The 25759-nt window shown below is 58.1% G+C and overlaps 1 protein-coding gene across 1 annotated transcript; it reads right to left on the reverse strand.

Moving 5' to 3' along the window:
• Window positions 1-10779: 10779 nt before the first annotated feature.
• LOC100352246 (cocaine esterase-like) lies at window positions 10780-19525 on the reverse strand. Its single transcript, XM_008257401.4, has 12 exons — window positions 19343-19525; window positions 16380-16584; window positions 15350-15488; window positions 14574-14707; window positions 14234-14492; window positions 13726-13824; window positions 13360-13500; window positions 13182-13262; window positions 12815-12959; window positions 12318-12455; window positions 11764-11836; window positions 10780-11534 (listed from the first exon to the last, which is right to left on the reverse strand). The coding sequence occupies exons 1-12, from the start codon at window positions 19419-19421 to the stop codon at window positions 11348-11350; spliced, it is 1680 nt and encodes a 559-aa protein (XP_008255623.2). The 5' UTR covers window positions 19422-19525; the 3' UTR covers window positions 10780-11347.
• Between the last annotated feature and the right edge of the window lie 6234 nt (window positions 19526-25759).

The raw sequence follows: 25759 nt of genomic DNA on the forward strand, positions 1-25759 counted from the left end.
GCTGCTTCCCACTGGGAGACCCGGATTGAGTTCAGGGCTCCTGGCCTATCAGGGCCCCGTCCCAGCTGTGGTGGGCATTTGGAGAGGAAACCAGCACCAGGACATCTCTGTCTCTCTGTTTGTGTCTCTGTCTCTCTTTCAAATAAATGAATACAAATTACACACAAGAGCCACTAAGGGGTAATCGGGAACTACATTTCTGTGAAATCCTCAGGTTTATGTGCATATTTGTACACCTTATTTCTTTTTTTTTTTTTTGAGAGATTTATTTTATTTGAAAGGCAGATTTACAGAGAGACAATTGCGTAGAGAGAGAGAGATACAGAAAGAGAGAGAGAGAGAGAGAGAGAGAGAGAGAAAGAGAGAGAGAGAGAGGTCTTTCATTCTCTGTCTCACTCTCCAGTTGACTGCAATGGCTGGCGCTGAGCCAATCCAAAGCCAGGAGCTTCTTCCAGGTCTCCCATGTGGGTGTGGGGCCCAAGGAGTTGGACCGTCTTCTGCTTTCCCAGGCCAGAGCAGAGAGCTGGATGGACAGTGGAGCAGCCAGGACTCAAACTGGCACCCATATGGGATGTTGGCCCTGCAGATGGCCGCTTTACCTGCTATGCCACAGTTCTGGTCGCTACACCTATTTTCTGATGTATGGCTAAAATGTTCTTATTTGTTCGTAGACATTCTTTACTAATCCCTGGGCTTCCCCATTAGGTGACTTCGTCACCTCCTCCCTCACTGGTCCCCAGGTCAGGCTGTGCTTGTCCTGTCCTGGGAACAGTCACCTCCCTCCTGCATTCATAGCACCAATGCCATCTCTTTTATAGAGCATGCTCTCTTTCTGTTTTTTTTTTTTTAATGATATGTTTCGTTTCTTTCTTGAAAGATTTCTTCTTTATTTGAAATGCTGAGTTCCAGACAGAAAGGGACAACAGATCTTCCATCCTCGGATCCCCTCCACATGTGTGCATAACAGTCAGGGCTGGGCCAGTCCAAAACCAGGAGCCATCCAGGTCCTCCAGGAGGGTGCAGGGCCCAGGCGCTGGGGGATTCTACTACGTCCCCAACCCATTAGCAGGGAGCTGGATCCGGGGTGAAGCAGCCAGGATGGAACTGTGTAGGGGATGCTGGCCATGCAGGCTGTGGGTGCACCCGAGTGCCACTACACCGCCCCCTAGAGGACGCTTCCTTTCTTCCCTTCTTGTGGCCTGGAGCATGAGCCTCCTAGCAGGGGAGCCTGGTCAGTCTGGTGCTCACAGCTCTACCTCCTGTGACCGAGGGCAGTCAGCAGAAAGGACGCTCTCCTCGCCCCCAGGGCTGTCACCTGCGCTGACTCCTAGTGCTCAGGGAGGGTGCTAGGTCCCAGGAGCCTCGGGAGCTGTGGGATGTCCTGGGCTGGGCAGGGACAGCACTGCTGGCTGGGAGATGGGGGAGAGTTTCTCATGCAGGACGTTGGTCAGGTCAGTGTTTGTAGGTCCGAGGCCTGGCAAGGCTGAGGTGCGGATGCCAAGGAGAGGCCACAGCAGCAGTGTGGGAGGGCAGCTCATAGGAAGCCCCCACCCGCTGTACCTCTCTGCCCACAGGCCAGGACTCTGCCAGCCCCATCCGGAACACGCACACGGGGCAGGTGCGTGGGAGCCTGGTCCACGTGGAAGGCACCGATGCGGGCGTCCACACCTTCCTGGGAATTCCCTTTGCCAAGTCACCTCTGGGGCCACTGCGCTTTGTACCTCCTGAACCTGCTGAAGCTTGGAGTGGAGTGAGGGACGGGACCTCCCACCCAGCCATGTAAGCGCTCCCAGGGCACAGGGGAGCTCCGGCCCTGGGGTGGGGTCGGGGGAAAGATCCTCTGAGTTCTGGGCCAGGCCCAGCTGTCTGGGACAGAGCTCCCATGACCAGCTTTCCCTGTGGGTGATGGCTCCCTCGTGTGTTATTCAGTGAGTCTGCTTAGGCTTCTGGATTCAGTGACCATGAAATGCTTTGGGGCCAGAACGTGGCACTCAGAGCACGTTAAATCCAGGTACAGAGAGAAAAGCAGAGACGCTCTTCTGTGTCCAGGAGAGGCCACAGGCTCTCTGCCTGCAGGGGGCGCTGTGTCTGCGTGAGGTTCACCTGGCTCCACATGCTTGTAGGAGGCCCTGACTCCATCAGCAGATCCTGCAGCTCCCTGAGATGGGCACCAGAGGGGGTCGTCATGGTCACTGAGCCAAGGACAGGGCAAGGACATTGGCCAGGGACCCGTGTATGCCCTTAGGACTGGAGACTGTGGGAACGGGGAGGTTCCTGAGTCTAGAGTGAGGTGAGGGTCGTCCACTGCCCTTCCTAGGGAAACGCCATCCGTCCATCCAGGCTCGTGTGCGGGAGGCTGGCCTGCTCCGGCGTGGCTGGGTCTGGGCATGCAGCACTGAGTGTCCCTTCTGCAGTCACGACTTCCCACAGAGTCCCCTGTCAGTCAAGAGTGGTCCCCAGACTCTCGGACACCTGAGGTTCCCTGATGTTGGACCATCCCAGCTCACCCAGAGTCCAGGACCTGGATCCTGGTGGGAAGTGTCTTATGGAAGCCCATGAGTGAGCAGGGCTGTAGGAGGAGGCCCGGGGAGGGTCGGGCACACTAGACCCAGGCTCTAGACTAATGGCTGCCTTGGGTGGCTCCAGGTGTCCACAGAACTTGACTCTGGTCAGTCAACTTGTTCTGCAGCTGAACCTCACCCCGCCTTCCATACCCATGTCCGAGGACTGCCTGTACCTCAACATCTACTCGCCTGCACATGCCCGTGAGGGCTCTGACCTTCCTGTGAGTGTGGGGCAGGGTCGGCTGGGGTGGGAGGGCATTGCCTTCTGCTAGAAGATGAGAAAGGAGAAGCTGAGCATGGGCCCTCCTGTGAGCACACCCTGTCCAGAAGCCTCTCACTATCAGAGCCGAGAACTGCTGCTCCCCCACGGTGGGCAGCTGAGCCCCTGGCATGGGATCCCAGGGTCTGAGATGTCAGAGGTCAGACTGATGGTCTTGAATGGACCCGGGACACCTCAGCACCCTCATGCCCAGGAGGCACACTCAGTGACCCCTGGCTACCCTCAGAGGTCACCACAACTCCCAGCCACGGATGGTGTGGGGGCCTGAAGAAGGGAAGGCACTAGGATGAGCATCTGTGCGGATTGATGAGATAGACAGCCGATATTTGTTCACCTCATAGGGGGCTCAGAAATTGACAGACCAGGCTTTGAACATGGAGTTAGACTCAAAGGATGGGAGGCCTGGCCTTCCTGATTATACCTGGGTCCCTGGCTCATGGCCCAGATCCTGCAGTCTGGCCTGAGTTTGGTGTGCTGGGCTCTGCACAGACCCAGGTACTGGTTAAACCAGGTGGGGGATGAGCAAGCTTTAGGATGAAGGAAGCCACATGGTATGCCCTTGATTTCCCCAGGTGATGGTGTGGATCCACGGTGGTGGGCTGACCATGGGCATGGCTTCCATGTATGACGGTTCTGCATTGGCTTCATTTGAGGACGTGGTGGTAGTCACCATCCAGTACCGCCTGGGAGTCCTGGGCTTCTTCAGCTGAGACCGGGGCTGGGGTGGGCACTGCAGGAAGAGCGGACTGGGACAGCCCTGTGACCCCTGTCTCTGCCCCTTCTCAGCACTGGAGACCAGCAAGCTGCCCGCAACTGGGGCTACCTGGACCAAGTGGCCGCGCTGCGCTGGGTCCAGCAGAATATCGCCCACTTTGGAGGCAACCCTGGCCGGGTCACCATTTTCGGCGTGTCTGCGGGTGGCACAAGTGTGTCATCCCATGTGCTGTCACCCATGTCCCAAGGTCTCTTCCATGGAGCCATCATGGAGAGTGGGGTGGCCCTGCTGCCCACCCTCATCCCCAGGTCATCTGAGGTGGTCTCCACAGTGAGTGTCCTCACTGCCCAGTCCTGCTGCTCCTGCCTATACTTCATCTCTGCTCAAGGGGCACAAGGAGGGAGGACCATCGGGTTCTCAGGCCCTGCTGCCTACCACTGCATTACTGAGAGGCTCTAGGGTTAGAAGCCACACACCTGTGTCCCAGCAGAGGCAGAGGTGGTTCTCAGCTCCACCAGCTGCCTGCCCTGACCCCAGGTTTTCGGCAACCAGCACAGCAGGTGCTGCCCACTGCGGCTGGGCGGTGCCAAGTCATGGGGAAGGAGCAACAATCAGCTTCCAACTGCAGCCATGCGCACACCACACCCTGTGTGATTTGGGGTACATCTGCCTTCAATGGGGCCGTGGGCAACCCCCAGTCTCCAGCATGGCTGTGCCCACCCCTGTGTGGTTCTGTTACAGGAGGTGGCCAACTGGTCTTGCTGTGGCCAGGTGGACTCTGAGACCCTGGTGCGCTGTTTGCAGGCCAAGAGTGAAGAGGAGATGCTGGCCATCACCCAGGTCGGGCCCTGTGCATGTGGGTGAGGGGGTGATGGGCTTGTGTGCAGTTCATAGTCCCTGGGACAGCTTCCTCCCATCCATGCCTCCTGACATCCCAGCCCTGGATGGAACAGGGGACCCAGTCCTGGATGCCAGGCTGGGGCCCCTAGGGGGTGAGGGTGAACACGCTGGGCTGAGCCAATCGGGGATGGAGAACACAGAGGGCTTTAGAGAGCACCTGGGACACTGCTTCCTCCCTCCCCCGTGTGACCCACAGGCCTTCATGCTCATCCCAGGGGTGGTGGATGGAGTCTTCCTGCCCAGACACCCCGAGGAGCTGCTGGCCTCGGCTGACTTTCAACCCGTCCCCAGCATCATTGGTGTCAACAACGATGAGTATGGCTGGGGGCTCACCTGGGGGAGCCCCACTCCGGGCTCATGAGTTCCCCCATAGCCCATGTGGTGTGCAGGCCTCTGGGATTCAATGCTCCTACCCAGGCCGCCCCCCTCCCCACTCTTGAGACTCTCCCCTCTCCACTCAGGTACTGTTTGGCACTGACCCTCAAGAGGAGAGAGACAGAGAGGCGATGCGGGAGATTATGCATCAAACAGCAGAACAGGTGGTAACGTCCCAGGCTACAGCACCAACAGAGCGCATCCCAGACACCTGCCCACACAGGGACTCCGGGAACCAAGGCTCAGCTGTGTGTTTGGGGAGGGGTCTCCCGGAGCCTGGTTCTTCCCCCAGTTTCTGACTATACAGGACCTCCGTCCCCCAGCCTGAGCCTGCTGCCTCCCTCCCAGGAGCTGCTCCCCTCACTCCTTCCCCTTCCCCTGGGCCAGATGCTGCCTCCCGCTTTGGGGGACCTGTTGATGGACGAGTACATGGGGAGCAATGAGGACCCCAAGACCCTCATGGCCCAGCTCCAGGAGATGATGGCAGACGCCATGTTCATGATGCCTGCACTCTGAGTAGCACATTTCCAGCGTGAGTTCATCTGGGACTGAGGCCTCACTCGCTAGGGGCAGCTCAGAGCTGGGTGCTTTCCTGAGGGTGACACCTGTCCTGTCCAGGTGCTGATCCATGTCTTAAGTGGGCCCCACAGTGCCAGGGACTTGGTGTCCCTGCTCTCAGTAAACCCCCATGGCTTGTTCCAGAGACCAGCATCTCCATTCTGGTACAGAGGAGCAGACTGGGCTGAGTGAGCTTCACTCACTGACCCAGACCTCAAAGGCATGAAGTCCAAGGCCAGGATCTAACCCAGGGCTTGCCCAATGTGCCTGTTCCCCCTGCTACCTCTCCCCAACTTCCCAGGACCCAGCCTAGTGCAGCAATTATGTGTCATCCCCATGGGCATTGTAGGAGAACACCGGGAAGGGGCCACCCATCTCCCTGTCCGTCCCCAGGTTCCCACGCCCCTGTCTACTTCTACGAGTTCCAGCATCGACCCAGCTTCACAAAGGACCTCTGGCCACCCCACGTGAGGGGCGACCACGGCGATGAGCTGCTCTTTGTCTTCAGATCGTTTCTCTTTGGCAGCAAAGGTGCATCTTCCTCCTTCGCCAGGATGGGCATGAGTTCCAGGCTCCCCGGATGGGGCTGTGTGCCCAACCTAAGGATGTTAGGACAAAGTTTAGATGGGATCCAGGATCCAAAGTCTTACAGCTCAGAGGGCAGAGCCAGGATTGGAATCTGAGAGCCATCTGTACACAGCCTGAGGTCCAGCTGTGCAGCGGAATATCCTCCTCTGCCCGCCCAGGGATGAGTGTCCAGCCTGGGTGCACATGGATCAAAGTCATGTCTGTTTCCTGAACAATGTCCCAGGTCAGAGGGAAGACACCATCCAGGCAAGGGAGATGGCAGAGACTGACTTAAGGCATGATGGGGACGTGGAGTGTGACAAAGCAGGTCCCATTGGTGAGAGGATGACTACAGAGGTTGGCGAATAGCCGAGTGTCAGCTCCACCTGGGCTGGTGAGCGTGGTGCATGATGGGTAGCAGGACTGGGGTGGCCGAGCTGACCCTGCCCCTCCCCTCTGCAGTGCCCCTCACTGAGGAGGAGGAGCTGCTGAGCAGGAGGGTGATGAAGTACTGGGCCGACTTTGCTCGCAACGGGTGAGACGACCCCCCCCCAAATCCCCAGGGACCTGGGACCCTCTGCCCTCCCTCCTCTGTGGGGACCTCCCAGCATCCAGGGTCCTAAGTCACGTGACAGCGCCCTCCGCAGCTGCAGGACCCACTGACACTCACAGGGGCCTTGGGACCAGGCACACTCTTCCCATCTCCCAGTGACCTAGAGCTGCTCACGTTTGCTCCCCATGAGCTGCCCGCCCACACTGCTGCTGTGGCCTCTCCTTGGCATCAGCACCTCAGCCTTGCCAAGGCCTCGGACCTACAAACACTGACCTGACCAACGTCCTGCATGAGAAACTCTCCCCCATCTCCCAGCCAGCAGTGCTGTCCCTGCCCAGCCCAGGACATCCCACAGCTCCCGAGGCTCCTGGGACCTAGCACCCTCCCTGAGCACTAGGAGTCAGCGCAGGTGACAGCCCTGGGGGCGAGGAGAGCGTCCTTTCTGCTGACTGCCCTCGGTCACAGGAGGTAGAGCTGTGAGCACCAGACTGACCAGGCTCCCCTGCTAGGAGGCTCATGCTCCAGGCCACAAGAAGGGAAGAAAGGAAGCGTCCTCTAGGGGGCGGTGTAGTGGCACTCGGATGCACCCACAGCCTGCATGGCCAGCATCCCCTACACAGTTCCATCCTGGCTGCTTCACCTGGATCCAGCTCCCTGCTAATGGGTTGGGGACGTAGTAGAATCCCCCAGCGCCTGGGCCCTGCACCCTCCTGGAGGACCTGGATGGCTCCTGGTTTTGGACTGGCCCAGCCCTGACTGTTATGCACACATGTGGAGGGGATCCGAGGATGGGAGATCTGTTGTCCCTTTCTGTCTGGAACTCAGCATTTCCAATAAAGAAGAAATATTAAAGAAAAACAAAATATCTGAACATCATGGTCTAATACATACATTAAAAAATGCATAGAGAGCATGTTCTCTAAAAGAGATGGCATTGGTGCCATGAATGCAGGATGGAGGTGACTGTTCCCGGGATGGGACAAGCACAGCCTGACCTGGGGACCAGCGAGGGAGGAGGTGACGAAGTCACCGAATGGGGAAGCCCAGGGATTAGTAAAGAGTTTCTACCAAGCTGGTTCAGCTCCCAAATGGCCCACCCAGGCCTCAGCCAGGAACCTTGAACTCCAGCAGGGTCTCCCACGTGGGAGCATCAGGGGCCTGGGACAGAGCCATCTTCCACTGCTTTCCCAGGCACATTACAGGCAGCTGCACTGGAAGACCAGCAGGCAGAGCTGGAGCCAGTGTTCCTAGGGGCCGCCAGTGCACAGTGCTGACTTGCTCTGCAATGCCAGCTCCAGTCTTGGGCCTTTGGAATGAGGGGATAAAGGCTCCACGACACACCCAGGGGTGGTGCCCTCTTGGTCTGAGCTCCCAGAATGCCAGGCACGGAGGTGTGGTCACCTTTGCCCTGGAATCCAGCCCAGGAGGACCCCTGCCAGGTGCACAGGGTCAGAGGAGACCCTGGCAGACACACAGCCCAGGGCAGGTTCATCACTGTCCTGGGGAGGGCACAGTCACCAAGCCTCAAGCAAGGGAGGGAAAGGGCCCCATTTCCCACGCCCCTTCCTGTCCCGGCTGCTGACCCGACCAGCGCTGCTCAGATCCTTTGTGCTGGGCTCATTCCTCCGTGCCTGGAGCCTCAGGAGACCATGGTGGGCGCCCAGGTCCCCCACTGTCACCTCCACCCGCTCCAACCTCCCAGGCGCTGCCCTCCTGTGGCCTCAGGCTCTAACTGCGGGATTGGGCAGATCTGACCTTGGTCCCTGTTGCCGCCCTCGAATCCTCACCATGACCCGGGTCTAGGAGAAGCAGGAGTCCACAGACCTGAGCGCTGAGCCGCGTGCTCCTTTGGTGCAGCCCCATGCTCCATGGCAGGCGGGCTTGTGTGCTTCTCTGTGCTGAGACTGTGCCCAGTGCTCCAGGCTGGGATCAGGGCCTCGCCCCTGGCCTGGGCAGGAAGCAGGCAAGCAGGCAGGGCGCACCGCAGGGGCGGGGCTTGCGTGCCTGGGGTGAGAGAGAGGTCAGGTGGGGACCCTAGCATGGCTGCCTCCAGTCTCTCCAGGCTCCTCTGGGGGTCCAGGCCCTTCGCCTCAATCCTGGAGTCACCAAGTTCACTGTCCTGGCACTTGGTCCAGGATAGTGTGGGGTGGACAGGAAGCTGCACCGGGCTGTAATTAGACACCAATGAGGCCTTTTCAGAGAATAAACCATTAAAAAAACAGATTTAGGCCGGCGCCGGGGCTCAGTAGGCTAATCCTCCACCTTGCGGCGCCGGCACACCGGGCTCTAGCCCCAGTCCGGGCGCCGGATTCTGTCCCGGTTGCCCCTCTTCAAGGCCAGTTCTCTGCTGTGGCCAGGGAGTGCAGTGGAGGATGGCCCAAGTGCTTGGGCCCTGCACCCCATGGGAGACCAGGATAAGTACCTGGCTCCTGCCATAGGATCAGCGTGGTGCGCCAGCCCCGGCCGCAGCTGACATTGGAGGGTGAACCATCAGCAAAGGAAGACCTTTCTCCCTCTCTCTCTCTCACTGTCCACTCTGCCTGTCAAAAAATAAAAAAAAAGATATAAGAGATTTATTTAGTTTTTTATTTATCTGAAAGGCACAGTTAAAGAATCAAGAGAGACACAGAGAGAGATCTTCCGTCTACAGGGTCAGTCTCAAACGTCCAGGGCTGGGTCAGCCCAACGCCAGGAGCCAGCAGCTTCTTCTGGGTCTCCCAGGTGAGCGCAGGGGCCCAAGCACGTGGGCCTTCTGCTGCTTTCCTAGGCACATTAGCAGGAAGCTGGATCGAAGTGAAGCTGCAGGGGCTCGGCTCTGTGCCTACATGGGATGAAGGCACTGCAGATGGTGGCTCACTGCTCTGTGCCACAGCCCCTGCCCCAGGGGTCACCTGAGCCAAGGCTGGCAGGTGTCACTGCCCTGGATCCTGGAAGCTCCTCCTTGGTTTCCAGGCTGGGTGCCCACTGGGTCCAGGCCCCTCCTCCATCCTTTCCCGACTCTGCCCTTCCCCTCCCTGCTCACTCAGGGTCCAGGTTTTGAGAGGCAGTGACCATGGCACTAACTAAGGGTGAACCCAATGTGTGCTGTGTCCCCAGTTTCTTCTGAGACACAGTTCTGTCTCAACTTGACAGTGAAAACCTGCTGATCTTGATACCTGGCAACCAGGCAGGAAGAACCACGGGAATTCGGGAGCTGGAACTTTTGCCAGCCCTGCATTGTAACTTTATCCCTTTGCTTGTCAGTCTTTTATACCACTTTCCCAGGATGCACCTGTGTCTCAGCTGGGACCAGGAAGGAAAAGCCATGATGGAAACATGGAAGTGAAATTCTGGATGGAGGGGCCATAGCAATCCCTTCAGTATTCCCACAGGTGAGATCCCACCCCACTGGGTTATGCATTTAGGGCACCGCCCCCTGGGATGAGAAAGGGGAGGGCCCTCTCTGCCCCTGGCTGTGCTTGGGAATCCTCCTTGGGCTGCCTCTTCCTCTCTTCCTCCTGGCAACCCTGGCCCATTCCTGCTGAGGGTCTCTCCGTGTGTGTGTGGTGGCCCTCAGTAGGCGTGCAGGTGTGGTCACGCTCTCTCTCCTTGAAATCAAAGCTGCTTTTGTGCACTGCCTGTGGCTGCTGCTGCTGTGAATCCTCATCTCCATGGGGACAAGAACCTTGAGTAAAATGTAAGACCCAGGGCCCACACCTTCCCCACCGGGCACCCAGCAGGGTACGTGTGGTCCTGTGACAGCAGTGGGGGGGCGGCCGGGAGTCAGCCTGAGTGTAGGAAACATCAGGCTCCCTGCAGGAAGGAGGAGCAGCCTGGGCACGGGAGCCCCCAGGGGAAGTGGACCCTGGCTCATGAAGGCTGACTTTGTGGCTCCTGAGAACTGGCCTTGACCTCTGCTCAGCCCAGGGCTCTCTCAGCCACTATGGCCAGGGCCAATCCAGGCTGAAGTCCAGAGGGAGAAACATTATCTGTGTACCCTACATGGGTGACAGTTGCCCAAGCCCTTAGGCCCTCCTCTGCTGCTTTCCCAGGTGCCTTAGCAGAGATCTGGATCAGGAGTGGAGCGGCTGGGACCTGAACTGCCCTCATATGAGATGCCAGCTACATGGTTAGAGGCTTAACCCCTTGTGCAAAGCAACAGCCCTATACTCCAGGTTACTGCACTAATGATTCATGGTATCCCAGCTGTGGAGGTAACCAGGTGTCTTAGAGAGCTGAGGGTCTAAGAAAATGTGGCAGGTTCACTCAGATGAATGCGACTCAGCCGTGAAAGGACTAAAACCCTTTATTTGTGCTGCATGGATGGGATTGAGGGTGCCACTCAGGGCAGCCTGCAGGGATGAAGCCACAGTGACTCCGGGAGTCGGGTCCTCTTGGCCTCTAGGAGATGTGAGATCACAGGCATGCTGGGAGGAGGAGGAGGGGTCTTAAGGCACCCAGGGGTGGGCAATGATGCCCAACACATCTCTCTCCACGTGGGGAGGGCCTGGGGGTGGGAGGAGAGGAGAGGGAGGGTGTGGAGAAGGTGGAGGAGGCAAGAAGCAGGAGGGGCCCAGGGACCAATGGGTGTTGAGGAAGCAGGGCTGGCACTGGTGTTGCCCAACACAGCTCCATGGAGGGTGCACTGGGTGTGTCTCACACGAGGGGCCCCAGGACAGGCTTGGCATGAACCTCAAACCGTGAGTTCTCCACAACGGTCTACTGAGTGGATGGAGGCCAAGAGGAATGAGTGGCCGTATGAGAGTGCTGAATGCATGGCTCCTCCGGGGATGTGTGTGAGTGCATCGGGGCCCCACCTGCACTGGAGCCCCTGTCCTCCACCCCCACACAGGCAGCTACAGCTCTGTGTGCTTCTGCTCAGTGCCCCTTAGCTCCTGGACCCTCTGGGGCAGGGTGTGGGTCCAGAACTGGAGCCTGCGGGCCTTCAGGGCCTGGCCCACTGCAGGCTGCACGTTCAGCTGCAGGTATCGCTCGTCCTGGTCGAACACGGGCCAGTGTGGCAGGCCCTCGCCATTGGGGTTCCTGCAGACAAGACATCAGGAAGCAAACGTGAGCAGCTCATGGCCCACCCCAAGGTCACTGGGAGATGGGAAAAGTGTGCCTCGTCCAGGCCCCTATGGGTGCCAGTGGGTCCAGAGCTGGGGAGGGCGCTGGCACGTGACTTAGGACCCTGGATGCTGGTGAGGTCCCCACAGAGGAGGGAGGGTAGAGGGTCCCAGGTCCCTGGGGATTTCAGGGGGGATCATCTCACCCGTTGCGAGCAAAGTTGGCCCAGTACTTCATCACCCTCCTGCTCAGCAGCTCCTCCTCCTCAGTGAGGGGCACTGTAGAGGGGAGGGGCAGGGTCAGCTCGGCCACCCCAGTCCTGCTGCCCATCATGCACCATGCTCCCAGCCCAGGTGGAGCTGACCCTCGGCTACTCGCCAACCTCTATGTCTTTCCTTCACCAGTGGGACCTGCTTTGTCACGCTCCGCGATCCCAATTAGCCCCTAAGTCATTGACACTCGCTTCTTCCTGGACCAGATGGTTGCTTCCCTCTGTCCCTGGACATTTGTAAGGAAACAGACTTGACTATGTACCCATATACACCCAGGCTGGACACTCATTCCTGGGCAGGCAGAGGAGGAGAGAGCAGAGGTTGCACCCTGCGGGCTCTCAGACCCAAACCTGGCTCTGCCCTCTGAGCTGTAAGACTTTGGACCATGGATCCCATCTGATCGTCCTGCTTTCATCCCAGTGGGCGTGCAGAGCCCCTCAGATAGAGCCTGGACCTCATCCCATCCTGGTAATGGAGGAAGATTCACCTTTGCTGCCAAAGTAAAGCGATCTGAAGACAAAGAGCAGCTCATCGCAGTGGTCAGACCTCACGTGGGGCGGCCTGAGGTCCTTTGTGAAGCTGGGTCGATGCTGGAACTCGTAGAAGTAGACAGGTCCATGGGAACCTGGGGACAGACAGGGAGATGGGTGACCTTGGGGACGATACATCTCTGCCACACTAGGCTGATTCCTGGCAGTATAGCAGAATCCCGGGGGGAGCAGGTGCAGTGGGCATAGCCTTGGTTAAATCAGGCCTTAGACTTCATGGCTATGAGGTCTGGGAACAGTGTGAGTGGTGCAGAGATGTCCATCTCCGGGTTAAGACATGGAGGGTTCCAGGGATGAGCAACACCAAGTCCCCGGTAGCCTGGGAACCCTCTTAGACGTGGATCAGGACCAGGACAGGACAGGCGTCACCCTCAGGAAAGCACCCAGCTCTGAGCTGCCCCCTAGCGAGTGAGGCCTCAGTCCCAGATGAACTCACGCTGGAAATGTGCTACTCTGAGTGCAGGCATCACGAACATGGCGTCTGCCATCATCTCCTGGAACTGGGCCATGAGGGTCTTGGGGTCCTCACTGCTCCCCATGTACTCGTCCATCAACAGGTCCCCCAAAGCGGGAGGCAGCATCTGGCCCAGGGGAAGGGGAAGGAGTGAGGGGAGCAGGCTCCTGGGAGGGATGCAGCAGGTTCAGGCTGGGGGACGGAGGTCCTGTATAGTCATAAACTGGGGGAAGAACCAGGCTCCGGGAGACCCCTCCCCAAACACACAGCAGAACCTTGGTTCCCGGAGTCCCTGCGCGGGCAGGTGTCTGAGGTGCACTCTGTTGGGGCAGCAGTCTGGGGGCCTCACCAGCGGTTTTGTTGCTTGATGCAATAGCTCCCCTACTGCCTCTCTGTCTCTCTCCTCTTGAGGGTCAGTACCAAGTAGGACCTGAGTGGTGAGGCGATAGTCACAAGTTGGGCGTTGCTGGGCCTGGAGGTTTGAAGCCCAGAAACCTGCCCACCTCATGGGCAATGTGGGCACTCACCCTAGGGATGGCCCAGCCATACTCATCGTTGTTGACACCAATGATGCTGGGGACGGGTTGAAAGTCAGCCGAGGCCAGCAGCTCCTCGGGGTGTCTGGGCAGGAAGACTCCGTCCACCACCCCTGGGATGACCTTGAAGACCTGGGGGTCACACAGGTCACGGAGAAAGTTTTTATTCCAGGTATTTTATGTTTCCCTCTGTGTAAATCCCCATGCCTGGCTCAGCCCAGGTTGAGCCCAGGTTGCTCCCTCCCACCATGGGGTCCTCCCACCATGTCAGGAGGCATGAATGGGAGGTAGCAGCCCCAGGGACTATGAGGTGCACACAAGCCCATCACCCCCTCATCCACGTGCACGGGGCCCAACCTGGGTGATGGCCAGCATCTCCTCTTCACTCTTGGCCCGCAAGCAGCGCACCAGGGTCTCAGAGTCCACCTGGCCACAGCCAGACAGGTTGGCCACCACCTGTAACGGGACCACACAGGGGCTGGCACAGCCATGCTGGAGACTGGGGTTGCCCACGGCCCCATTGAAGGCAGGTGTACCCCAAATCACACAGGGTGTGGTGTGTGCACGGCTGCAGTGGAAGCTGATTGTTGCTCCTTCCCTATGAGTTGGCACCGCCCAGCCGCAGTGGGCAGCACCTGCTGAGCTGGTTGCTGACAACCTGGGGCTCAGGCGGGCAGAGTGGCAGAGCCAAGAATCACCTCTGTTACCACTGGGGCTCAGATGGCACATTCTGGTCCTGGAACCCCTCACCAATTCGCTAATAATAGGCAGCTGTGCCTGTGTACCCAATGGTCCACGCTGTGCTCATTTCCCTGAGACTGTAATAGAGGCAGGAGCAGCAGGCCTGGGCAGTGAGGACACTCACTGTGGAGACCACCTCAGACGAGCTGGTGATGAGGCCGGGCAGCACGGCCACCCCACTCTCCATGATGGCTCCGTGGAAGAGACCTTGGGACATGGGTGACAGCACATGCGTAGACACACTCGTGCCACCAGAAGACTCGCCAAAAATGGTGACCCGGCCAGGGTTGCCTCCAAAGTGGGCAATATTCTGCTGGACCCAGCGCAGCGCGGCCACTTGGTCCAGGTAGCCCCAGTTGCCGGCGGCGTGCTGGTCTCCAGTGCTGAGAAGGGGCCGGGACAGGGGTCAGAGGGCTGTCCTGGTGCCACTCTTCCCGCAGTGCCCACCCCAGCCCAGGTCTCACCTGAAGAAGCCCAGGACTCCCAGGCGGTACTGGATGGTGACCACCACCACATCCTCAAATGCTGCCAGTGCAGAACCGTCATACATGGAAGCCATGCCCAGAGTCATTCCGCCACCGTGGATCCACACCATCACCTGGGGAGTCAAGGATGGACCTTGTGGCTCCCCCCAGCCTAAAGCCTTCTGGACCCCTCTTGGTCTAACCCGGGCCTGGGGTCTGTGCAGCTGCCCAGCACACTGAACTCCACCCAGACAGCAGGATCTGGGCCATGAGCTAGGGTCCCAGTGCCAGCAGGAAGGCCAGGCCTCCCATCCTTGGAATTCTAGCCCTTGTTTCAGAGCTTGGCTGCATCAATTCCAGAACCTGCAGTGAGGTGGAAAGCTAAGGGCTGAGTCTTGGTCCTTCCACATGGATGTTATTCAAAGTGCCCTCCCTCCCCAGGGGCTGCCCAAGCATCCATGGCTGACGTCCTGTGTGACCTCCAAGGTCTGCCCTCACCACACAGCAGAGTGAGTCTCCTGGGTAAGAGGATGATGGCAGTGTCCTGGGGCCATCCAGGACCCACTCATTCTGACCTCTGACAGCAGCCAGGCCCCTGGGACCACCTGCCCAGGCCTCAGCTGCCCACCGTTGGGGAGCCCCACTTCCTGGCTCTGAGAGTGAGAGGTTTCTGGACAGGGTGCGCTCATAGGATGGCCCGTGCTCAGCTTCTCCTTTCTCATCTTCTAGCAGAAGGCAATGCCCTCCCACCCCGGCCGACCCTGCCCCACACTCACAGGCAGGTCAGAGCCCTCACGGGCATGTGCAGGCGAGTAGATGCTGAGGTACAGGCAGTCCTCGGACATGGGGATGGAAGGCGGGGTGACGTTCAGCTGCAGAACAAGTTGACTGACCATAGTCAAGTTCTGTGGACACCTGGAGCCACACAAGGCAGGATGTTAGTCCAGGGCTCTGCCGTGGCCCACACCAGACCCTCCCCATCCCCTGCCTCCTGCAACGCTGCTCACTCATGGTCCTACTCTACGCCCTTCCCACCGTGATACACCTCTTAGACTCTGGGCAAGTCGGGATGGCGCCGACATCCAGGGAGCCTCAGGTGTGTGAGGGATTGGGCACCACTTCCTGACTCTCAGGAGACTTGTGGGAGGTCGTGACTGCAGTGACACTCAGTGGAGGTGACATCATTGCTGGATGACAGACCTAGCCATGCCCGGAGCAGGCCAGCCTGCCATACATGCTGCCTGGGTGGACGGATGGCGTTTCTCCAGGAAGGCCAGGTGGGCTTCTGTGGCCTTAATTCTAGACTCTCTGGGAACCTCACCAATCCCACCCTCTCAGTCGTAAGGACAGACAAATGTCCCTTGGTCAGTGTCCCTTGGCTCAGTGACCATGGCAGCCACCAATGTTCCCTTCTCAGGGACCTGCAGGGTTTGCTGCTGGAAGTCAGGGAGAGCAGGGACTCCTACAGATGTCATGGAGCCAAGCTGGCCCTCACCCAGAGCCAGCGCCCCTGGCTGCACAGAACCTGTGGCGAAAGTGAACGAGGGGAGGTGGGTCTCTGCACACTCTGCAGCACCTGGAGCTCACGCCCTCTGAGTGTCAAGTCCTGGGCAGGAGCCTGGCAGCAGCCAGGAGCCTCCTGAGCCTTCGCAGGCTTGCTGGAAACCTGCACATGGCAATCCTGCACACAGGAGGATCGTGGCTTTCAGGTGTGAGTTAAAGGACAGCTGGGCCTGGCCCACTGCTCAAAGGATCTCCTCCCCCCACCCCCGGTCCAGAGCTCCCCTGTGCCCTGGGAGCGCTTACATGGCTGGGTGGGAGGTCCCGTCCCTCACTCCACTCCAAGCTTCAGCAGGTTCAGGAGGTGCAAAGCGCAGCGGCCCCAGAGGTGGCTTGGCAAAGGGAATTCCCAGGAAGGTGTGGACGCCCGCATCGGTGCCTTCCACGTGGACCAGGCTCCCGCGCACCTGCCCCGTGTGCGTGTTCCGGATGGGGCTGGCAGAGCCCTGGCCTGTGGGCAGAGAGGCGCATCAGGTGGGGGCTCCCCATGAGCTGCCCTTCCACACTGCTGCTGTGGCCGTCTCTGTGGCATCAGCCCCTGGCCTCCCCAGGGACTCTGATCTACAAACACTTGCTGCACAGATTTCCTGCAAGTGCCTTATGATTCCACTCAAATGAGCGGCCAGAAATAGCGTATCCATAGTGATAGGAAGCAGAGCCGTGTGTTTCTGATGCTGAGGCCGGGATCGCACCAAGTGGAAGTACTGACAGATTGATCTCTGTGAATGGAATAAAAAGCCATGGAAGTGCACAGTGGACATTGTGCAAGGCGCTGGGAACCTTGCTGGCCCCTGAGCAGGAGGCCCCAGGCTGGGTGGACAGAAGCCCACGATACCAGTCACCTTTTCCCACTCATGGTTTTTAATTACATTCTTCCTCTATGTGGGCTCAGGAACCATAGAAGCAACGAACTTTTCAGACCGAAAATATTCAGGAAAATATATTGTGTGTCTGTGCTCAGTATTACAGACTTTTCTCTCACTCTTCCTGACACTGATAGAACAGTTACTCACCCAGCACTTGCGTTGTGTGGTAGAACTCATCTGGGGGTGATTTAACGTGTGCCAGAGAACTGTGGCACATACACGCACACACGATGCGGCTTTCCGCAAAGAACTCGAGCGTCCCAGTTTTGGAATAGGCGCTCTGGAATTTAGGAACAGACTCCCAGTTCAGGAATAGACTCCCAGTTCAGGAATAGACTCCCAGTTCAGGAATAGACTCCCAGTTTAGGAATGGCCTGCAGCCTGCTGGAGGACCAGCAGAACGCACCCCTCATCTGATGCACCCTGTGGCTGATCTCAGACACACCCACCTGTGGCCAAATCAGACTTTATTATTGGTGTGGCTGGGCCAGGGAGTTAAGAGTCTTTGCTTCAAACTCCCCTTCCTCTGGCTCACGGAAGGGGCTTTTATACACACACACAGAGCATAAGCTGGGAAATGTTGGGGGGGGGGGAGTCTGAGCTCTAGGTAGTGTCCTTAGCATTCATCTCCCTGAGCTGTGGCTCTCTATGGGCAGATTTGTACCTGGATTTCAGACACGCACACACCCTGTGTCCTTTCAGTGTCAACCTGGTGACTGTTCCGTCCTGAGTGGTCATCTACTTTGTTTCCCCTAAGATTTATTTATTTGTTTGTGTGAAAGGCAGAGCTACTTACAGAGAGAGCAAGGAAGGAAGAGAGAGACAGAGATCTTGCACCCACAGGTTTACTCCCCAAAGGGCCACAATGGCTGGGGCTGGGCCAGACCAAAGCCAGGAGCCTGCAACTCCATCCAGGTCTCCCAAGCACTTGGACCATGTCCCTCAGCTTTCCCAGGGGCGTCAGCAGGGAGCAGGATCAGAAGTGGAACAGTCAGGACTCAAACCTGCGCTCACGTGGGATGCCAGCTTCGCAGGTGGCAGCTTAACCCTCTGGGCTTCCACGCTGCCCCCTCGATTCTTTCTTTAAGGAATAAGACTTTTGCAGGAATAAAAAGCAACTTACTCATTAGAATACGGCCAAGGGATTTATTTTTGTGTTCTTAGCGGGGGAGTGGACATGGGGCTCCTCCAGGGAGAAACTGGGCCTTTATTTTTTATCTTTGGGAGACTCTGTGACAACACCAAGAGACAACTGGATTCTTTCCGAGCATGAGAGCAACGGGAAATACTGTTTGAGCCACTGGGGCTGGAGTTCCGGCCCCGCAGCTTAACCTGCCGCCGGTCACACCAGCATCCCGCATCAGAGTGCCTGTTGGATCCCAGCTGTTCTGCTTCTGATCCAGTTCCCTGCTCACGAGCCTGAGAAGGCAGTGGAAGCTGGCCCAGGTCCTCGGGCCTGATTCCTGGTGTCCACAGGGCCCATCCCCAAGTGTAGCAGCCATCTAGGGAGTGAACCGGCAGATGGAAGCGCACTCGCTCTCTGGTCTCCCTCTCTCTCTGTCAATTTTCAAATAAGTAAATCTTTAAAAATCAATAAAAGAATAAAAGAGGCATCTACAAGGCCAGGCTGAGCTTCCTGCCAGGCTCAGACATCCTTGAGAGTCTGGGCAAAGGGCGGGGAATGGTGGAATTCCAGCTGGGCTGGGCACAGGGGAGGGTGAGTGTGGAGCCCCTGGGCAGAGTAGATTGGGACAGGGTGGGGGAGAAGACCTGTCAACCTAGAGCATCCAGGGTCGGACACCCAGGCCCCATCTCACCTGGGTGAGCTCTGGGAAGGTCAGGGAGAGCCCGGGCAGGCACAGAGACCCTGGTCTTTGCCTTCAAAAGGAAGCCTCTGGCCCCAGGGCAGCCGCGGGGACTGAGGGGCCCTGTGGCCTCTGAGATCAGCCCGAGCCCCCATGTTCCCTGCTATTAACCTTCAGAGGGGACCGGGTGCCTCTGGCCAAGAGCACCCCAGAGTGTCCCTGGCAACAGGAAGATGTCGCTAACTGTTCTCAGGACTGCGGGCGGTGGCGCCACACACACAGGAAGGGAACGCCCGGACCCCTCAATGCAAGCTGCCCTCTTAGAGCCCCTCCTGTTAGGCGCACTCCTCAGTGTCTGGGGCCTCAGGCAGCCCTGACCCTCTCCAAGCCTCAGGGGCCCACCCTGGGCACACAGGTCCCGCGCTGTCACCTCCACCCACTCCACCAGCCCTGGTTTTGTTTTTCTGCGGCCGCAGGCTCTAACTGCGGGATTGTGCAGATCCGACCCTGGTCCCTGTCGTGCAACCAGGAGCCTCACCATGTCCCGGGACAAGGAGGAGCAGCAGGAGCCCGCAGGCCATGGCGCAGTGCTGCAGGCCCCGTCGTTTCATCGCCATGGTCCGAGGCAGGTACGCGTGTGCACTGCTGCGGGGCCCCGAGGCTGCACCGTGCACTCCAGGGGTGGATCACCACCTCACCCAACCTGCCCAAAGTGGAGTTTGGCCTGGGCCAGGAGCAGGCGGGGCACGCCCAGGACCCTCCCCTCTATCCTGGAGTTACTAAGTTTACTGTTCTGGCAGCTGTGGCCCAGGAGGTGGAGAGCAGGGAGCAATGGGCTGTGACTGCAAACACCGGGAGAGTCTGGGGCAAGATCAGGACCCCTCCTAGAGAGAAGTGGGATGACCTGTGGGGACGCGGGACTGGCCTGGCGGCGCACTGCAGGGTGACTGCCCCCAGCACTGCCAGCTCCTCCCCAGTTTCAGGACTCAGTTTACCCATTCAGCTGTCTCCACGGGAAACTCCCTACTCAGTCATGGCTCTTTTGAAAGGTACACATGACCCTGGTCCTTTTTTTCCCTTTGTTTAATCATTGACTTACTTAGTGTCTGGAGGGAGAGATATTCCCCAAAGGCCTGCGGTGGTTGGGCCTGTGCCAGGAACTCATTCCCGATCTCTTGCATGGGTGGCAGGGATCCAAGTAGGTGAGTTCTCACCTGCTGCCGCCCAGGGTGTGCGTGCCCATGAAGCTGGAATGAAGAGCAGACCTGGGGGGGCACCGCCTGGGGCCACAGCATCCCATATGGACGCTGGTTCGAGTCCCGGCTACTCTACTTCCGATCCAGCGCCCTGCAAGTGCACCTGGGAAAGCAGAAGAAGATGGCTCAAGTCCTTGGGCCCCTGTACCCACATGGGAGACCCAGAAGAGGCTCCTGGCTTCAGATTGGCCCAGATCTGGCCATGGCAGCCATCTGGGAAGAGAAACCGTCTATATGAGACCTCCCCCCCCCCCAACTCTGCCTTTCAAATAAAAATATAAAGCTTAAAAAAAAAAGGCAGATCTGGGACTCCAACCCAGGTGCTCCAATATATCATTGTGGGTGTCCCACGTGGCGCCTTAACAGCTACACCAAGGCTCCCTCGTCGGTGGCACTTCTTAAGGTCTATCCCCCTGATCACTCTGTGACTTTCCATGTCCTCAGGTCCCCCCAGAGAGGTGTGTTCTGCACATTTCATAGGAACCTGTGGATCTGAACCCAGCGAGGCACTCCCGAGCCCCTGGAGAGGCACGCACTTGAGTGGCAGCTTCCAAAGCCTGTGTCCCTTCAGGCTACAGGGAAGCCAGCGTGGCACAGGATCCAGCCTCAGTCCTGGGAGAAATAGTGTCGGGACCAGCCTCGAGTGGCCTTTGGTACCCGCTGAGAATCAGCCATGGCTTCTAAGTGCTGCCCCTGCCCCTGCGGTCACAGGAATCCATCAACAGAGCGAAGAAACACCAGCAGAAGGGGAGGAAACAGTTTCAAATGATTCATCTGACAAGGGATTGATGTCCAGAATATATAAGGAACTCAAACATTTGCCTTTTAGAAAGGAAAATGGTCTGAATGCGTAAGTTTCCTAAAGATGCTACACAAAATCTAAAAACTCTGAAAGCATCCAACATCACTGGTTATGAAGGAAATACAAGTCAAAACCACAACGAGACACCAGCTCACCCTGCTTAGAATAGCTACCATCAAAAGGACAAAAATGATAAATGCTGGTGACGACGAGGAGGAGGGGGAACTCCTCTACAGGGTTAGCTGGAATCTAGGGAGGTCTTCAAAAAGCTAGACACACACCTACCAGGTGAATTCCTGATCCTGGGCAAATATCCGAAGGAAGTGAAAGCAGCATGTCAAGGAGACACCTGCGCTCCGGGGTTCGCTGCGGTACTGTGGGCACTAGCCGAGCTGTGGAAGCACTGCGTGTTGATGGGCAGATGAAGATGTAAAGCTGTGGTACATACACAATGCGGTGTGACTCACCCATAAAGGAGAGTGAAATCCTCTCTCTTGTGCAATGTGTTTGCATGGAGGGCACTGCGTTAAGTGAAATAAGCCAGCCGCAGAGAGACAAGCACCATGCTTACACTCACTTTTTTTAATAGTTAATTTTATTTATTTGAAAGAGTTACAGAGAGAGGTAGTGCCCGCGAGAGAGAAAGGTCTTGCATCCGCTGGTTCACTCAGCCTGCCTCTCAGCTTGCATGTTACAGGAAGCTGGAATCAGGAGGTGCCAAGGCGGGACCCGGGCACAGGGCTCAGGGTTGGGGCGTCCCCAGCGGTGGCTCCACTGCTGCTCCCAATGTGGCCCCTCATGACCTATGTTGTGCCACGAATCAGATATGAAAAGGACGAGATGTTCTATGGTGAGGACTCAGCACCACATGCTGGTCATCCCTAAACAAGAAAAAACAGAAGCGGAACCCTAACAGCTGAACCCGACGGATCCTCTAGGCTACAATTCCTGTGTACACAGGGTGAGGGGACAGAGGAACGGCCAGAAGGCACCACAGGGACGGGGCCTCCCCCTCCAGAGAGAGCCAGGGGTACACCGGTTTCTCAACACAGGAATCAGGAGGAAGAGCACAGCGAGGGGGAGCTGAAGCGTGAGGGAGACTCAGCACACAGGGCAACCGCACAGGGGTGCAGAGCGCGGGCGCGGGGGTGGGGAGGGGACCTCTGTGCATCGCTGGGGTAGGGAAACAGGACACCTGCTCTGGGAACCCGACGGGCAGTCCTGCAACACTTAACCTGGAGCTCCACCCGCCCTGCAGGTCCCACCCTCGGTAGAAGCCCAAGGGAAGTGCCAACTGTTGGGCAGACACTTGGAGCAGCAGTAGCAAGGCCGCTGGGATGCTCCCCTCCTAACACAGTGGGCGTCTGAGGGTGACCGTGGAGGGGAGAGCTCTTTCTCACTCTGTCTCTCCCTCTTTCCCTGTCTCTCTGCCTTCAAACCAGCAGAAATCAATCATCCCCAGCCCATGGAAGCTGACTCCTCCTCGGGAGGAACCTCCCATGTCACAGTAGGTGATGCCGGCCACAAGGGTGCTCTGGGCCCCTGGGTCAGGGAGAGGAGAGCCTGGCCCCGGAGCGGTGAGTAAACAGCACCTCTGTCCTGAGCTGGTCCCGACCTTGTCCTTGTCGTTCGCCCCAACCATGGAGGACAGCGCTGCCTGCAGCAGCAGTTCCGGCTGTGAGGCTGACAGTGAGCTGAGCTCAGCAGAGTCCACGGAGGACAGGGGTGGCTTCCGTGCAGATGCTGCCGTGTTTCCTGCCCCGGACAAGCACAGCGACTCCCAGGGACCTTGGGGAACAACTGCTCCCTCTCTGCGTGGGGAACCAGCCCCAGATATTACTTTATTAGGAACCACAGTGATGTGGGGGAGACGATCTGCCTGGAAGGTCCTGGTCGCCGGGAGAGTCTGTGCATTGCAGGGCAGGCGGGGAGCCCGTGGGTGAGCATGGAGGAGGAGGAGTGGGGCCTGTGCTGGGGATTAGATAGGGAGAGGGTGGGGTTAGAGACCTGGGCCTTTAGAATGAGGAGACAAAGAATCAAGAACACACGCCATGGGTAATACCCACATGGCCTGAGCTCACAATAAAACACATGCCAGGTTCTAGGGTGGGGTCACCTTTGTCCTGGAGCCTTAACCTGCAAACATTTGCCAGGTGCACGGGGTCAGAGGAGACCCTGGGTTAGGGATGGGCTTCTGGATTGGCATCAGGGGCTTTGTTTTTGCAGGTCCTATTACCAGACTGGGGCCACCTGGTGGGGGCAGGAAGCCACTCTGCCTACTGTCATCAGCCCTGGAGACAAATGGTCCCGGGGCAGGTTCCTCACTGTCGGGGTCACTTGCTCCGGCAGCCTCGAGCCCAGGGAACCTCCCTTGTTCCCAAGCCAATGCCTGCCTCATGGGCTGCCGACCAAGAGGCGCGCTGCTCAGACCCCTTATGTTGGGCTCAGTCCTCTGTGTCTGGGGCCTTGGGCAGCCCTGACCCTCCCCAGCCTCAGTGGCCAGTACTGTCACTTCTACCAGCTACAGCAGCCCAAGTGCTGCCCTCCCGCGGCCACAGGCTCTAATTGCGGGATTGGGCAGAGCTGACCTGGGTCCCTGTTGCCGCCTGGGGGAGCCTCACCCTGTGCCTGGATGAGGAGGAGTAGCAGGAGCCCGCAGGCCATGGCGCAGAGCTGTGTGCCCTATCGGTGCATCACCATGGTCTGAGGCAGGTCCACATGGGCGGCTCTGAGCCCAGAGGCTGGCCGGGGGAAGGGGAGTTGGGGGGGAGTTGATTCAGGGGTTGACTCGGGCCCAGCCCAGGAGAGGTAGGGAACAGGCAGGCCGCCTCCCTGGGGTGGGGCTTGGGGGCCTTGCAGGAGAGCAGGACTGAGAGGACAGGGCCTGGTGGGCTGCCTCTCCTGGCTCCTAGCTCCTTCCCTGGCTCCTGCCTCCCCCCTGGCTCCTGGCTCCTCTGGGTGTCCAATCCCTCTCCTCAGTCCTGGAATCACCAAGTTTACTGTCCTCGCCGGCTGACTCCAGGATAGTGTAGGGATGGACAGCAAGCAGCACTGGGCTGTGACTGGACACCCAGGAGGCCTTCTCTGAGAATCTATTAAAAAATATTTTGTTATTTATTTGAAAGGCAAGTTACAGAGAGACAAGGAGAGATAAGGGAGTGATGCTTTGTTTGTTTTAAGATTTGCTTATTTTACTTGAAGTCACAGATACACAGAGAGAGAGGGAAAAGTAGAGAGAGAGAGAGAGACGTCTTCTATCTGCTGCTTCACTCCCCCAGATGGCTGCAACGGCCTGGCTGCGCCGATCTGAAGCCAGGAGCCAGGAGCTTCCTCAGGTCTCCCATGTGAGTACTGGGGCCCAAAGCACCTGGGCCATCCTCCAGAGCTTTCCCAGGGCACAACAGAGAACTGGATCAGAAGTGGGGCAGCCGGGTCTTGAACCGGTGCCTATAGGGATGCTGGCACTGCAGGCAGCGACCTTACCCACTATGTCACAGCTGTGGCCCCAAGGGAGAGATCTTGCATCATCTGGTTCACTCCCTAAACTGCTGGGGCTGGACCAGGCCAAAGCCAGGAGGCAGGAGCTTCTTCTGGGTCTCCCAGGTGAGTGCAGAGACTCAAGCACGTGGGCCTTCTCTGCTGCTTTCCTAGGCACATTCACAGGGAGCAGGATCGGAAGTGAAGCCGCCAGGACTCTGCTCTGTGTCTACATGGGATGGCACTGCAGATTGTGGCTTAACACACTGTGACACCACTTTCCCAGGATGCACTGTGTTCTAGCTGGGACCAGGAAGGAGAAGCCATGATGGAAACATGGAAGTGAAATTCTGGATGGAGGGGCCATAGCAATCCCTTCCGTATTCCCACAGGTGAGATCCCACCCCACTGGGTTATGCATTTAGGGCACCGCCCCCTGGGATGAGAAAGGGGAGGGCCCTCTCTGCCCCTGGCTGTGCTTGGGAATCCTCCTTGGGCTGCCTCTTCCTCTCTTCCTCCTGGGCAACCCTGGCCCATTCCTGCTGAGGGTCTCTCCGTGGGTGGCGGCCCTCAGTAGGCGTGCAGGTGTGGTCACACTCTCTCTCCTTGAAATCAAAGCTGCTTTTGTGCACTGCCTGTGGCTGCTGCTGCTGTGAATCCTCATGTCCATGGGGACAAGAAGCTTGAGTAAAATGTAAGACCCAGGGCCCACACCTTCCCCACCAGGCACCCAGCAGGGTACGTGTGGTCCTGTGACAGCAGTGGGGGTCCGGGAGTCAGCCTGAGTGTAGGAAACATCAGGCTCCCTGCAGGAAGGAGGAGCAGCCTGGGCACGGGAGCCCCCAGGGGAAGTGGACCCTGGCTCATGAAGGCTGACTTTGTGGCTCCTGAGAACTGGCCTTGACCTCTGCTCAGCCCAGGGCTCTCTCAGCCACCATGGCCAGGGCTAGCCCAGGCCAGGTCCAGAGGGAGAAACATTATCTGTGTACCCCACATGGGTGGCAGGGACCCAAGCCCTTGGGCCCTCCTCTGCTGCTTTCCCAGGTGCCTTAGCAGAGATCTGGATCAGGAGTGGAGCAGCTGGGACCTGAACTGTCCTCATATGAGATGTCAGAGACATGGTTAGAGGCTTAACCCCCTGTGCAAAGCAACAGCCCTATACTCCAGGTTACTGCATTAATGATTCATGGTATCCCAGCTGTGCAGGTAACCAGGTTTCTTAGAGAGCTGAGGGCCTAAGAAAACGTGGCAGGTTCACTCAGGTGAATGTGACTCAGCCGTGAAAGGACTGGAACCCTTTATTTGTGCTGCATGGATGGGATTGAGGCACCACTCATGGCAGCCTGCAGGGACGAAGCCACGGTGACTCCTGGTGTCCTGGTCCTCTGTGGCCTCTAAGAGATGTGAGATCACAGGCATG

The sequence above is a fragment of the Oryctolagus cuniculus genome, chromosome 18 (genome assembly GCF_964237555.1).
Source record: "Oryctolagus cuniculus chromosome 18, mOryCun1.1, whole genome shotgun sequence".
In the NCBI taxonomy this organism is placed as follows: Eukaryota; Metazoa; Chordata; class Mammalia; order Lagomorpha; family Leporidae; genus Oryctolagus; species Oryctolagus cuniculus.

What these genes read in the sequence shown, in the direction of transcription:
- LOC100352246 (XM_008257401.4), bottom strand. Translation starts at nt 19,421, where the DNA reads ATGGCGATGAAACGACGGGGCCTGCAGCACTGCGCCATGGCCTGCGGG. An exon ending in GGGACCTCCCACCCAGCCAT is followed by an intron (nt 15,489 to 16,379) that starts GTAAGCGCTCCC and finishes GTGTGGCTCCAG; the next exon opens with GTGTCCACAGAACTTGACTA. An exon ending in ATCAAGCAACAAAACCGCTG is followed by an intron (nt 12,960 to 13,181) that starts GTGAGGCCCCCA and finishes CCCCTGGGCCAG; the next exon opens with ATGCTGCCTCCCGCTTTGGG.